The 16,420-nt window shown below is 42.9% G+C and overlaps 1 protein-coding gene across 2 annotated transcripts in view; it reads right to left on the bottom strand.

The window, feature by feature from the left end:
- Positions 1 to 16,420, bottom strand: part of gpc6a (glypican 6a) — a 185,205-nt gene that overhangs the window by 36,375 nt on the left and 132,410 nt on the right. The window contains exons 5-7 of one of the 2 annotated variants that reach the window (XM_034219606.1): positions 16,219 to 16,349; positions 7,730 to 7,873; positions 6,355 to 6,384 (exon numbers count right to left, since the gene is read on the bottom strand). In XM_034219606.1, coding sequence (XP_034075497.1) covers positions 6,355 to 6,384; positions 7,730 to 7,873; positions 16,219 to 16,349 — 305 coding nt within the window. The remainder of the gene's footprint in view (positions 1 to 6,354; positions 6,385 to 7,729; positions 7,874 to 16,218; positions 16,350 to 16,420) is intronic. The other variant, XM_034219617.1, reaches the window with a different exon arrangement.

Below are 16,420 nucleotides of genomic sequence, written 5' to 3' on the forward strand. Positions count from 1 at the left end.
CACCAGCTTTTAATGGCAACTGGGATGATACGATTCTGTCCAATTCTACATAAAACTTTCCCTTCAATGCTACATGACAGAGTCTAGTGATTGGTTTGAAAATCTGATTGTCTCCGGGCCAGCACACTGAAAATACTACAGCAGTGCACAGCATACTAATGCATACTGGCCCTGCTTGTGGTATTTATATGCAGCGGGATGTTAATTACAGAAAGCTTTAAATAAGATACAAACGAAAGATATGTTATGTGTATTTTAGAGGCCGAAAATAAATGTTATAATGGCATGTCTCCAGCGCCTCTCTCTTGGTTGCCAGTATTGTTCGGCTTTAAATTCATGATAAAACACACAATCAGCAGTCCTCTACTTGTAATTCCAAGTGCAACCTGAGGAAGCCTGCAAACACTCAACAGATAAAATAACCTGCCGTATGTTTATATTGCATTTATATAGCAGGGATTTTGGGAAACTCTGTTGCATAAATGTAATGCATACCTAATAACTCCAGGCAGGGTTTTCTCAGCTAGGTTTTAGACATGCAGGCTATTGGACGACTACATGAGAAAGGCTTCAATTGCTGCTCATTACGTCTGAACGAGTGAGACTGGGAATCTTATATCTGTCTTTGTGTTATGTCAGTCGGAACTTTCAAACGCTATTGATGTGATCTGTATGAAATTATGCAGCTCACTTGTAAGGTTCTATTTGTAAAGATCCCAGAAGAAGGAGCAACACAAGATTTGAGCTTGCTAAGAAACCAGGCTTAGGAACATGAAACTACCAAACAACAAAACATACCCATAATTAAACGCCATAACTTATGCTCTCCAGCACAAACCATACTGTGAATATCTTCAAAGCAGCTGTGTACCACATTACATGTCTAGCCCTCTTTATTTTTTTAAGAAGAAAAAGACTGACTCGGAGTAGAGTTGCTATTCCTTACAAACTACAATTGCGCTCTATTACATGTTTAGAGATTGAAGCATCAGAATTCTCGATAACCGTGAAGTACATTTAACTTTTATATATGCATTAGTTGGTGTGTGTGGTCCTAATTTAGCAAAGCATAACAAGCACTTAAGAAGGCTTTTTGATGAGAAGAGTAAACACATGTAAAAGAGCAAACTTTCCTAAATGGACAATGGGGAAGTGAAGCGGGGCGGGATGTAGTGATAGATAAAGAGTGATGACGCTGTTTTTAACACCAAGGGTGAGAAGGTGGCCTCATTGATCCGTTGTGTCTGTCGACATACATTAATCCTGATTCCGACAGGTCTCTGTTGAGTGAGCATGTCTGATTTCCATCTCATCTGAAGACAGAATTACCTCTGGACCGATAAATTAATCGCCCTCAATTTAGCCATCGAGGTGAAAACTGAGGCAACCCACGCTCCTATTATTTTAAACTTGCCATTAATAGCTTTTTAATCAATGTTTTAAATAGCCCAAGAAAGCGTTGGAATGATTGTAGGTTCCACAACCCACCTTCAAATGTAATTAACACTGAACAGTCATTTCTTTATTAAAACATTGTATGTACAACGTTTTCACAGCATATATTCCTACTTTCCATGGCCACCAACATCACCTAACAGACAGAAACCTTTGTGCTATAAGTTACAGTGTGGTTTTGTCGTTGAAGCTGATGCACAACATCAATCTCTGGCTTCCATTTTGCTCGAACCTGTTAAGTTCTCTTCCATATCGCCTACCCCATGAAGGTTTTGATCTAATTATCACAGTCAAAGTACAAAGAAGTGAAGTGGAACACCAACAGTTAAGTGTCAATCTTCCATTGTTCAACAGCCATAGTCATTATGTTTAAGATGTATTTGACTTCCCACACCACCAATTATATTATTCATTTTCTCCAAGATCTTTGAGAGCACAATATAATATTGAGTTTAGAAACCCTATAAGCGCTCTTACCCTGTGGTTGTTACTGCTGTTAGAACATTTACCCAGCATGCCAGTAAAATTAACTGGTTCTTATACTTGGTATTTTTTTGCCTGCTGATCTGTACAGAAATTGCGGCTATGGAAGGAATAGAGAACAGTTCTGCAGTACATGCCAACATTTCATTATAGCTGTAACTTGATCATTTTATTGCATGACTCATGAATTTAATAAGTGTAGCCCTGATACCATTGTTCATAATTGGCAGTTGTCTGCAATGCACTGGGTGGAGTGATTCCTCAATGACTGATTGCTCTGGCAGGAAGAAACTTTCATGTGGGAATAGAGATTTCTACTCTTATTCAGAAGCTGAGGGAGGTTCAGCTCAGTTGTCACCCATGAATACAAATTCAAAGTGTGTTTCCCTTAATCTCCATGACACCCTTAAGTCCTCTCAGTGTAGTGTGGTTACAATAACTAAGTTTACATAGGTGGTATCCATCAACAGTGAATTACTGTGATTGATAGAAGAAATAAAAGCCTGATCATTTATTTTACACTTCTTGAGAAAAATGGTCGTTGCCAGATTGTTTCCTGGCCCTGGCGCTGTGCTAAAGCAACGTTTAATGGAGCGTGGAGAAAGGCCCGGACACTGCTAATGACAGATTTACTTTTTTTTCCAACTGTGCTCAAAAACAAACAACCCATTAGAGAGCCTCGAAATATTTATAAATCGGTCAGATAAATCAATAATGAATTTCCCCTTAGGACATCCATCAATCTTTTTCTGCAAGCATTTGTGTATTGGAGAAATTGATAGCAATGCTCTGTCAGCAATCATATGATGATTTAAGCTGACATAGAACAAAGTATTTTGTGCCATCAGACATCTGCTTATCATTGGCAAAATAAATGAAGAATCTAAATGCTGATGTTCATCCAAGGTACGGAGCTCTTCTCAACACCCTCAGAATATAAATATGACTGTAGAACACATGGTGGAGGATCTGCTCCGATACTATACTGATCTTATTTGTTTACCTTCAACGTAAACACAGTCTGTGATGAACAGAAGGATGAGTACGAGAGGTCACAAAACTACAGAGCTCCAGGAATGCTAGCAACCCTGTAAGGCTGTACTAAGGAAAAGCAGTGCTTTCAAGTAAATGCTAACGTGAGTAAACAAGCCAATACATAACAAATATTACATTTACCAGGTCCAACATCAAACTTTACCCTGGTCGCATGTCAACAATTGCTAATTGGAACCAAACACATAGTACAACTACTCTATGGCTGAGGGTCATTCTTTTAGTTTTGCATGTATTTTAGTCATAAACCAACAAACGGTAGAGGAACACTAAAGTCAACTTGGACCATGTAAATCTATATGAACTTCCTGGTAATTGATAAGTTCCAAGAAATATTTGCTTTGACTAAAGAGGTGAACCTACCAACTGTACAACAGTACAACAATTCAATTCATACAGCTGTGCCAGTAGCATGGCTAAACATGAATCAAAGCCTTAGCTGAGCCAAAAAACTGTATAATATAAGAGTAGTTAAGTTTAGTTTTTTTAGACTTAGCATTGAGTTTGTAGCTGACACTAAAATATTTAATATATAAAAAGAACAGCCTTTTTTTCAATATATTTAAAAAAAAGTAGTAGAGCACACAACTATATGCATATAACTACTGTGTCACAGAACAACAACTGAATCTTCAATGCTATAAAAGGACAGTGAAACAGCTCTCTCCTACTCTAAGATTAAAGGGAGAAGGTCATTCAGTCCCAGCGATAAATCAGCACCACACAAAGACAGATTTATCTATAAACACTGTAGGGAAATACCATTAATAAACATTAAACAGTATCATTCAATTAATTTTGATTATGCTGTATGGGGGAATAGCCCAGTTATTCCGATTAAATAACAGGCAAAGCAAAACAGCCCAAGCCAAACATAAATAACAGCACATAAAAAACAGAGTTAAAACCAGTACTACTATCTGTGTATTTACAGTATATTTTGTCGACATGAAGCAAAGACATTTTTACATTTGTCACCCACACAAATAGGACTCTTTACAACAGAGCCATCAGCTTTAAATTGTGTAGCAATGAGCTGGAAAAGGAGGATGATTAGATGTTATGTTAGCACCTTTATTTAATTCCCTTCTGATTTGAGATGCAAATGACAGCTGTTAGAGATACGCCAGCACAAATCCCACGAAAACAGACAGAGACATGCTTCAAAGGGCTTTGAGAGACATACCCTTGAATAAAAAGGAGAAATGAATTATCCATAAACCTGTGCTTAATTTGAATACAGTCATGTTTACTAAACCTCTTGCTTCTTGGTTTAATTCATTGAAGCCATTCAATATTTGTTTTAAAACCAGCTGATTTCAGAACAATCCCACAACTGACTGCACAATTTGACCGTTCTGTCACTCACAGAATGTGTGCAGAATATGGTCCCAGTTCCTGTAATAACATGCAGATTGTAAGTGTACACAGAAATGATGACCTGTGATTTCATGTGCATAAATATTAGCACATTGTTTGATAGATTAACAGACAACTGCAAAATAACTTTATAATAGTGCTTCAACACAATCCTTAAAAACATACTTAGTTATAGTGATAATCTATTAACCAACATCCAAACAAAACAACAAGCAAAAACAAAAGAGCATACTCTGTTAACGTTTACATCACAGCCATAATTCAAGATTGTCCCAGCATGCACTGGGATAAAAAGCTTAGAAACACTCAGTATTCTTCACTAGGTAATTACTGCTTTAAAGGTCACCTATCATGCTATTTTTAGGCAAAAGCATAGGTCTCAGATATATAAAAATATATAAAAAACATGTCTATGAAGTGTTTTGGTCAAAAAACCAAACAGACCACCCATTCTAGCCATGCCTCATATTCCTCTATTTCACTTCCTGTAACAAAAGTGCTGATTCTGGGTATAAAGCTTTTTTTTGTTTTAAACTGAAAACAATTTAAATAAGAGGGGACGGAGCTTATGCCGACTCATGCGGGACCTGGCAGATACTGTCTAAAATGCTGCGGTGATGAAACGCAAGGATTATTAGATCAAGGATTATTTCTGAAACAGTATGGAGCTCAAATGCTTTCTCTCTTGCGGGTTTACCACAAGGCGAGTTACTTTTTATATCCTGCTTCTTACACATGCTCTCTCCAGTACAGCTTAGCTCTGAGTGTTGGCGATGCTTGCTAATGTAAACAAAGACTATTACGTCCAAAACACACATTTTCTGACACTTTGTGAGTTCCCTGACACACCGGGGACACATATTTATGTATAAAAGACATCAAAAAGTGCATTTTGCCTGATAGGTCCCCTTTAAGATGTTAAGATATGCCGATCGCAGCCATATTTGCAAAGTCTCCAATCAACATAAGCTGCATGTTTTTGAGTGGTGTGAGAAAGCTTAAGTAAACTCAAAGAGAAAAAAGGCTAAATTTAAACTTGTGAAACTTGAGCAGAGATTTCAACTCCAACCTTATCATGAGGCGCTTTCACACCAAGTACTTTTTCCAGGAATAGTTCCCGGAACATAATTCCCCGGAACTCTTTAGTTCCGGAACTATCTAGTAGATCGCATTCACACCGGAATAAGTCCCTGAGGGAGGATTACGCAAATGAGGCCGCTGACGTCACTTCTTCTTCTTCTGCTTTGGGTTTAATGGCAGGCCGCAAACAACTTCACGGCGTATACTGCCACCCAAAGTCCCGGAGTCCCCCGAAGTCCCGGGTAAATCGCCAGAAGCGCCGACACCTCCTCATCACTCCACCGCTCCCACGTTTAATTTTGTGTTGCCATAAGTTAGTCTCTTTCTCTTGGTGCGCTGGGCTAATGCTAATAATGCTAATGCGAGCAAATAAAATGGCGGCTTCACAAAACTTTTTTCTGAGTTTTACGGGGCGTGGTTTGCAATTTGCCCATCCAATCACAAATTGGAACCTTTTCCTCCCCAGGAAAGTACCACCTCTCTAGCAGGGACTGAAAAGAGGTTAAAAGGTTCCCGAAAAAAGTTCTAGTTCCAGATATATTTGGTGTGAAATCCCAGGAACTATCGGAACTATTCCTGGGAAAAGTACTCCGGTGTGAAAGCGCCTAATGTGAGGAAAAAAGAGTCCTAAGCAATTAACCACCATCCTGCAAAATCCTAATTTTTTTTAGACAAGATAAGATAAGAGTGATTATATAAAATGACCTAAGCAGCGTAGCTCAATTTTATACTAGACAACACCCCAAAAAATCCAACCAAATAAATGAACAGCCAGACATGTCACAAACAAGCAATCGATATCTACTTTGAATAATGTAAAGAAGCGGAGCTTTATGGGCAGGTTGATTAAAAAACCACAAGACATATGACATGGTGAAAGTAAGAGGAGGAATGAAGGCTTACGCTGTGTTGCATTGTCCTCCACACAACCCTCTGGGAGCAGCAGAGAAATGAAGAAGAAAGAGATTTAATTGGACATCGGAGAAATTGTGAGACTGAGAGAGAGAATAGCAGCAAAAGAATGTCTATTAGTTAGTGAAGCAAAACATGTAATGATAAATGGTCCTGCTGAAATATTATATCCACCAGCCTCATCTGACTATGAGATTTAGTACCTCAAACTTTTTTATCCACACCAATTTATTTCTGTGAAATCAGTTTAAAAATCTGCTGCCATAACTGATCCATGCAAAGATTGGGACCTGCATACAAACAGCAGCGTCATATGGAAAATTAGTGTAATTACAGTAGTTTCATTCAATGCAATCAGCTTGCTTTAGCAAGATATACATAATCACTTAAACACTTACAGATGTATCAGATATGCATACATTTACACATGGAAATTCAGATGAGTGTGTGATCTAGTCAGTAAGTAACTCACCTTTCTTAGAAGACGTTTTCTTATCTTTTACGATGTAAGATGCTTTCACCTTTTTAGTAATCTTTTTCTATTGCACTTTTTAGATGTATGTTATGAAGCAAAGATGGCGGTTTGATTTGATCTTTTTAAACAGCACTGTATGTAAATATGGGTTGAATCCAGGAATGAATAAGGACATTGCAAAGGCTCTTGTCATGTTTCATAGAACCAGTTTAGTGAATTTAACATGTTGTTTCCTTATATTTAGAGATTACATTTGGACTGTACATTCTGCATCTTCCAATCTGGTTCTCTTCTCCCACATAGTTTCCTCTTTAATCCTGTCAAACAACTTCTACAGCAGAAGATTATCAACTGGGCCTTTTATTTAAAAAGACAATATATGATTTTAGCTAGATTTGCCAAATGAAGAGAGGATTACATAAAATATAAATTGGTATATGGATTGGTCAAAGGACACACTGGTTATGTTATGGTTTAATGATATCCAACCCATAGGCTGACATGTTGCTATTTCACTATTTCAATTTTTTAGCACCTTGAACCATTTTGTAGCAATAGGGAAAATAAGCAAACTTGTAGGCTGCAGAGACTAGAGTTTGAGGAGTGGGTTAACACTGAGTTTACACCTTGTCAAGTTGAGGGACAACGTGTTGATTTGTACTGCAGCTTGGCACTGACAGCAAACTCCTCATTGTGTTTCAGTTTCATGGGGATTGAAACAAATCTTTTTATAGCCTCAAACAATATCTGAGGATTTGCCATCATCCTAAGGTTTGGTGGCAATCTATTTCAGCCCTGCAAATTCTGGTATATGGAACATTCACATTTTGTGTGATGAAGTACATTAAGTAATCTGTAGTATGTGGTTGGTTATGTTGTTTCAGAACGCACCAGTCTATCCAGGCTTGTTCCGGCTGATGTGGTTGGCCTCTCTTCAGGAGTGTAGGGTCTGAAGCGACCACTGAATACATCTGAGATGCCGCGTGCAGATCTGCCAACTCCTGATTGTTTTGGCTGGCCACACCCTTGAAAAACCTAAAATGACCATGGGACAGAGGGAGATCCAATGCAAAAGTGAAAGACGACACAGAGTAGACTTCTTGGGGAAATCACACAGCTTTTGCAACATTTTATAACATGTTTTTCCATTATTATAAGATGTGAGCTCATTGCAGTACCGATAAGTTAAAAGGAGGTAATCAGCATGAGTTGTACAGTGGGGTAAGTCAATCTCTGGTAGAATATACATCCATCTTGAACCCATAACAGATCTGGGTTACTTACACAACCAACATTTTTCCCTTTAAGGCTTCTGTCAATTTGGTCACAGCACAATGTATGGTCTGTGATTTGAAATATAAAACTATATAGAGCCAGCCTGGAACCAATGCTATCTATCAGTGAGCAGTCTCCTTTCACAGGAAGTGGCAAATTGGTGGCAAAAAAGAGAGAAACAAATCTTTGTATGCTATAATGTTTATGTATACCCATACAATCTGGTGATTTTAACTTGAATTTCTAGGTCAAAATCCTTTTTGGCCCATACCAATTAACACATAAATACATAACAAATTAGTTGATGATTACATAGTTTAATGTGGCCAATAACACATATTTGTATGTTGAATAGAACAATGTCATCCTGTAACTATGATACATTTGCCTTCATAAAATATAGAATGTCTTGTTCCGGTAATCAATGGGTAGTTCATAGAGGTCCACTGTGAGAATAGATTGTTTTCAGATGGCTTGGTCTCTACAGGCTCTGACGGCCCAAACAGCTCACCTCCAAAGCACACGGCTCATTAGCATTCCTCTCTGGCCTGTATGTGATGGAGCACTCTAATGTGCTGCATGGCTGTCAGGACAAGAGGCTGTCTTTTCTCTAACATTTATCAATTCTTCACCATGATTACAATTCCACTATATTGTACATCACGCAAGCAAACCGATTTTCAACAGGTCTGCGCAGCAGGAATGAAAGCACTGTACTTATGGTCAAAATACGACCGTGGGGGAAAGATTGTAATCTCGGAGCAATCTGTCAGCCAAGCACAACCGTGCAGGGATGGAGCATCAAGTGCATAGACAATGGGTACAGTTGTAAATTGCAGCCCTTTTGATATGGAAAAGAATGTGACATTTAATTCAAACTGACCTTTGTAACTCTGACAGGAAGATAGGCCAGACTACACCAAAGGGTCTGAATAAGAAATTGAACTAAAACAAAAGCCTTTTGACAAGAAAGACAATGACTAATGTCACAAAGTGAATAAAGTCAGTATGTTAGACAGTGGGACGGATGGTTAAACCTTTTATATAATTGTTGCATGTTACATAATAGTGTTGTGATTTTAATGTTGTGCGCTGTTTAGCGATGAACTCTTTTTTATTTACATGCTTGTTTAACCTCCTCAACGAACTGTCACAACAAAGACACAGACACTGCTGATTGACACACCGGCACCCAGTGAAAATCAGCGATCTCATTCGCCAGTTGCCAAATCCACTCCCCCATAAATACGCCGACCACCTGCTAGACGGCAGCTATTCTTCTCTTGACAGTTGCTGCCTCACCTCGCCGCAGATCGGACCGGATCGGATCCCTCCTGCTCCTCCTCACCTCGCAGCAAATCGGAGTCTCCTTTTGTTGTTTACCGAGGGCTCCGAGACCAGAGGCTGACGGACAGAGGGCTGCGGGCCGGCAACGTGGAAATCCTGGCACTGGATTTCCTGGAAGGGACTTGAACCTTGCACTTCTGCCTGGCAAAAACCCGGAGTTGAGTTCGCTTCCAAGCGGACAGGACTTTCAGGATGTTATCAACCCCTACTAGAACTGTAATTCTTAAGTAACTGGTTTATATTTATTGAACATTATTTTAACCTTACGTTATTTTAAGTATTTATCAAAGGAGTGTTTTTAAAGTAACTTTGTACAAATAAACCATTTTACACCTATTGTGCTGTATTGGTGTGGCCAGGAATCTGAATCTTTTAATATAAATTTGATGTTAACAGGCCTCACTAGGCTGTTACATTAGTGGCGTTGTCGGCAGGATTCCTTTTCCACACCATACAGTGCAGAATGGCAGATGAAGAATATGAAGCTGCAAGGCCCAGTGGGTCATCAGAAAATGGGGGCAAGCTAGAAAATAGTCAGCCTGTGGTAAATGCAATGATGCCTTGGTTTATGGGTGTCCCATGGATCCCAAAGTTCAGTGGTGACCGAAGCAAGATGTGTTTTTCTGAATGGCAGGTTCAGGCAATGCTGAGGGCACAAGGGTTAAATGAGGAACAGAAAATTGATTTTATTTTTGGGGCACTTGAGGGTGACGCAAAAAGGGAGATGCGGCTGCTTGACCCCAACAAACTCTCAAGTAGCATAGCCATACTGCAGGAGTTAAAGAGACTGTATGGACGTGTAACCCCAGTAGCCCAGCTTCGGAAGCAGTTTTTCAATTGTTTCCAACAGGAAGAGGAAACTGCTGCTTCTTTCCTCCTTCGGCTCCGTGAACTCAGCCCAGGATGAGAGGACTATCCGAGACCAGCTTGTCCTTGGTTTGGAGCCCGGTATGGTACAACAGGAACTTCAATGGCAGGTGCGTAGAAATCCTACAATGTCCTTCTGTGAGGTGTCTGGTGAAGTTAAAGCATTAGAAACTGAACTAAGGATGGAGTCTGCCTGTGCATCACGTGTTTCAGTGCCACAGCCACGACCGGCCATGGCACCACCTAGCCTGGAAGAATGGAGAGAAACAGTAAGAACTGAACTCAGGAAAGAAATGAAAGACCAACTGTCCATTATTACAGAGACTCTTACAGAAGAGATCAGACGCCAACTCTCACCACAAAATGCCCCAGTTGGGCACAGAGACTCTACCCCACCCCCTAACAGACTAGCTCAGAGAGGCCATAACGCATCCTCCCCCAGGCAACAAAGGTTCGAGTGGGACCAACGTGGTCAACCTATTTGCAGAGGCTGTAGGCAGGCTGGCCATATTCAGAGAAACTGCCAGCATGTAAGGGGGCTGTTAAACTAACAGCCTCAGCCACTGAGAGCCATGTGGTTGGGGAGGGGAATCAGGGAAACCAAGCAGACAGGCCCTCTATTGTTGGGGAGTGCCCAGGGGTTGACATACTAGTAGCAGGAGTAAAATTGCCCTGCTTTCTTGATACAGGCTCACAAGTTACGCTGTTTAGTGAAACTTTCTTTCAGAAATGGTTGAGTGGAGAACAGAAAAGAAACCCACAAGATCTGCACTGGCTAACGCTCAAGGCAGCCAATGGACTAAAGATCCCCTACACCGGGTACGCCATCCTGGATTTCTCAGTGGGAGGAGTCACTGTGCCAGGAAAAGGAGTCATCATTGTCAAAGATGAGTGTCTGAAGGCGGAAAGAGGTATAATAGGGATGAATGTGATTTCACACTGCTGGAAATAACTGTTTCAGGGTGTCCACCCCGGGCTGACTGCATTCGGAGCCACCATGTCCCAACAAGCCAAAGGAGAGTGGGAACGTGCCTTTGCTGTCTGCCAAAAGGTGTCACAAATCGATTCCTCGGATGGACCGGTGGGAGTGGCCAGGTTGACCCGCCAGGAATCAGTGGTTGTGCCTCCAAACAGCGAGATGGTGCTCTGGACACAGCTGTATGGGGCGGAGACCAAGTCAGATTGTTGTGCCCTGGTGGAAGGACCAGAAAGAGATGACGAGTGGCAGGTAGCCTGCACCGTCGCCTGGGTGGTGAAAGGACGGCTCCCCATAAGGGTATGTAACCCAAATCCTTACCCAGTCACAATACCCCAACGGCGCCCGCTTGCTAATGTCTTCCAGGTTGAACCAAGCCAGATTCGGGGAGAAAAGGACCTTGTACTGAAAGCCTCAGACCCAGGTGTAGTAGAGGTGGATGTCCAGGTGAACCGGGTCACCGTTGAAGGCCAGCATCCAGTCAACCTGCTAAAAGGGGAGGGATTGTTGACCGAACAACAGCAGAAAATGGACTCCCTGTTGCAGCGATGGCGGGATGTCTTTGCAGCAGGGGATGAGGATTTTGGTCAAACTGATGCAGTCCTCCACTCCATCCCCACAGGCTCTGCACCACCTAGCCGGGAGCGCTACAGGCCAATCCCACCAACCCTCTACCCTGAGTTGAGGAGCCTCATCCAAAACATGTTGGACACAGATGTTATCAAGGAAAGCTCCATCGTATTGGTAAGGAAGAAAGATGGATCCTGGCGCTTCTGTGTCGATTACAGAAGGCTCAATTCTCTGACTCACAAAGATGCCTACCCCCTGCCAAGAATTGAAGAATCCCTCACAAGTCTCAAACAAGCTACTTGGTACTCCACTCTGGACCTCGCCAGTGGATTTTGGCAGGTGGAAATGGACCCAAAAGATCGGGAGAAGACGGCATTCACCACCCCCATGGGCCTCTACGAGTTCCAGAGGATGCCCTTTGGCCTTTGTAATGCCCCAGCGACTTTCCAAAGACTAATGCAGCGCTGCCTGGGAGGACAGGTCCAGGAGTCTCTACTGATCTATTTGGATGACGTGGTAGTATACTCCCCTGATTTTGACACCCACATTGAACACCTGGAGCAGGTTTTCGAAAAGCTGGCCGCCCACGGCCTGAAGTTGAAACCCCATAAATGCCACTTGTTTCGGAAAAAGGTCACCTACCTCGGACACGTCATCTCGAAGGACGGAGTATCCACAGACCCTGAAAAGACCGCCGCTGTAAGGAACTGGGCAACCCCTTCAACCATCAAGCAGGTACGGTCATTCCTTGGATTTGTAGGATATTACCGTAGATTTGTGAAGGGCTTCTCCAAAATCGCTGCACCCCTTAACGCTCTCCTAGTAGGTTCTGCTAGCATGCGACAAGGGAAGAATGCCGTGGATTGGACTGCAGACTGCCAGGTGGCATTCGATGCTCTGAAGACTGCGTTGGTGAGTGCCCCAGTTTTGGCCTTTGCCGACTTCGCAAAGCCATTCCATCTCTACACTGATGCTAGCCTAGGAGGATTGGGCGCAGTGCTATCACAAGTACAGGATGGCAGGGAGAGGGTTATTGCTTATGCCAGCAGAAGCTTACACCCCACTGAAAGGAACTACAAAAATTACAGTTCATTCAAACTGGAGTTTTTGGCCCTCAAGTGGGCTGTCACTGAGAAATTCAAAGACTATTTGTGGGGCAACACATTCCTGGCTTTTACAGACAATAACCCACTTGTCCACCTGAACACAGCACACTTAGGTGCCACTGAACAGCGGTGGGCAGCCCAGCTGGCAAACTTTGACTTTGACTTGAAATATCGCCCTGGCTCTGCAAACCAGAATGCTGATCTTTTGTCCAGGTTTCCACAAGACGCAGAACCCACCCAGCAGACCCAAGCAGAGACAGCAGTGGTGGAATTGGAGGAACTGAAGACCATTGGAAGCATTGTCAGGAAGGAGACCAAGCACTGGTCCAAGTGAAAGGGTGGGTGGCAAGAGCACACTTCCCACTACCTGAGGAAAGGAAAGTCAGCCTGCAGTAAGATGTCTCTTGCGAGAATGGAGCCGGTTATACATCCAGGAAGGTGTGTTGAAGCGGAGAACTCAAGAGCGTCATACTGGGCTGAACCTCTCCCAAATTGTGGTGCCCACTGGCAAGACACAGGAGCTGTGGGAAAAGTATCACCAAGCCTCAGGACACATGGGCATAGCCAAGATCGATGCCCTGCTGAGGAAGACTTTCTACTGGGTAGGGATGGGAACTGACCTACAGACATGGGCATCCAATTGTGCGAGCTGCACCCAACAGAAAAAGGGCCCAGAGGTAAGAGCACCTTTGGTTCCTATCCTAACATCATACCCTTTGGAAATGTTCTCAATCGACTACCTGTCTCTTGGCCGGCATGGCGACACTTACCCTTATCTATTGGTTATGACTGACCTTTTCACAAAGTATGGATGGGCTATCCCTAAAAAAGACCAGACGGCAGCCACCACAGCTCGTGTTCTCTGGAGACACCTCATCCAACCATGGGGTTGCCCAGAACATATCCTGTCTGACCAAGGGGAAGCCTTTGAGGCAAACCTGGTAGCACAGCTGTGCAGCCTTTATGGGTGTGTGAAGGTCCGAACCACACCCTACAGGCCCCAAGGAAACGGGGCCTGTGAAAGATTTAACAAGACTCTGTTGTCTCTTCTAGGATCATTGAGCTTGGCGGACCAAGTACACTGGCCAGACCACTTGCCTTCTCTGCTCCAGATGTATAACAATACCACTCATGAGACGACTGGAATGACCCCACATTTTGTAATGTTTGGCCGGCATGCCCGCCTGCCTGTTGAAACTGCGGTGAAAGCACCACCACTGACTCAGAGACATGACCTGGTAGGCTGGGTACATCAGCATAACCTGACCTTGCAGAGAGTCTACAAACAAGTGGCAGCAAGGACCAAAGCAAACAGACTGCGAGACAAGGACAGGTACGATCGGAAAGCAAAGCACCTCCCCTTGTTACCCGGAGAGCGGGTGCTGTTGCGAAATTTCCGCCGCAGAGGGGAGGGAAAGTTGGCGCCCCACTGGCAGCCCCAACTCTATGTTGTTCATGATCAACTACGCCCCGGCCTGCCAGTTTTCCAGATCAGGCCAGAAGGAAAAGAAGGCCCTATTAAGACAATTCATCGTAACCATCTTAGGCCTTGCCCTTTCGATCCACCTGAAGTACCACATCATGCCCCAGAGATTGAAACAAACTCAATCTTCCCCAATTCGCTACTTCCCAGGCCCCTGTTGTTGCCTTTGACCCTTGTGCCCATAGTAATTGCTCCTCCCACAGGTCCCGTAGGAGAGGACCCTGTGGCCCCACAAGAGCACAGAAATGCATCACCCCTACGAAGGTCTCAGAGGCAAAACAGGGGTAGGCCTCCAGACAGGTATGGACAGTAAGATTGTCGGGACGACAACTGTTAAAGGGGGGAGGAGTGTCACAAAGTGAATAAATTCAGTATGTTAGACAGTGGGACGGATGGTTAAACCTTTTATATAATTGTTGCATGTTACATATAGTGTTGTGATTTTAATGTTGTGCGCTGTTTAGCGATGAACTCTTTTTATTTACATGCTTGTTTAACCTCCTCAACGAACTGTCACAACAAAGACACAGACACTGCTGATTGACACACTGGCACCCAGTAAAAATCAGCGATCTCATTCGCCAGTTGCCAAATCCACTCCCCCATAAATACGCCGACCACCTGCTAGACGGCAGCTATTCTTCTCTTGACAGTTGCTGCCTCACCTCGCCGCAGATCGGACCGGATCGGATCCCTCCTGCTCCTCCTCACCTCGCAGCAAATCCGACTGGATCGGATCCCTCCTGCTCCTCCTCACCTCGCAGCAAATCCGACCGGATCGGATCCCTCCTGCTCCTCCTTACCTCGCCGCAGATCGGACCGGACCCTCCTCTAATCATCGGATTCAACGCTGAAACAAACTCCAGATAAAGGGAAGTGGCTATTTCTCCTGCTTTTGGGCGTCTAGTTTTACGTCACGAAAGTTACATTGTTGTCTCCTCCCCTGAGTCTCCTTTTGTTGTTTACCGAGGGCAGACCAGAGGCTGACGGACAGAGGGCTGCGGGCCGGCAACGTGGAAATCCTGGCACTGGATTTCCTGGAAGGGACTTGAACCTTGCACTTCTGCCTGGCAAAAACCCGGAGTTGAGTTAGCTTCCAAGCGGACAGGACTTTCAGGATTTTATCAACCCCTGCTAGAACTGTAATTCTTAAGTAACTGGTTTATATTTATTGAACATTATTTTAACCTTACGTTATTTTAAGTATTTATCAAAGGAGTGTTTTTAAAGTAACTTTGTACAAATAAACCATTTTACACCTATTGTGCTGTCCTTCTCGCTGTATTGGTGTGGCCGGGAATCCGAATCTTTTAATATAAATTTGATGTTAACAGGCCTCACTAGGCTGTTACACTAACACTTCTGTGATTGATAACCTCCTGAATGAGCTGCTGGAAATTAAAAACTTACAAAGAATGATCAGCAAAAGAGAGGGAAGAGGTAGATTGTTGCTCACCTCTCTTTTAAAGACTCACCTTTATATGGTTATATTTCCTCATTATGTTCATAAAAAGTTACTGATGTGTTGAATAAACTCTTTCAAAATCGTACTCAAATGTTGAGCCAGAAAGCTCAGTTTGCAGCTAAATAATTGTATCGTTTTTTTTCTGCATGCAGCGGTGTCATTTGACGAGACAGTGATGAAGTAGTATGAAAGGAATTACTACCAGATGTTTCAGTCTGTATAACTACTTTGTGCTCTATAATGTTTAAAAATAAATTGCATTACGACCATAGCTGATTGAGAAGACGGTACCTTGGCTGACACTTGCATGCTGTTGTCCTGCATGGTCATGATGGCATCAGAGATCTTGATGTCGACCGGCTCGATAACAGCTTCAATGTTGAAGGGTCCCTCCAGTCTGTCTGCCACCAGTAACATGGCATCTGTCATAACAGAGGACACATGTCAGCGCAGTGAAATATCAAACATTCACACATAGATATTTAACTAATTC

Source organism: Gymnodraco acuticeps, unplaced genomic scaffold, assembly GCF_902827175.1.
Source record: "Gymnodraco acuticeps unplaced genomic scaffold, fGymAcu1.1, whole genome shotgun sequence".
NCBI lineage: Eukaryota > Metazoa > Chordata > Actinopteri > Perciformes > Bathydraconidae > Gymnodraco > Gymnodraco acuticeps.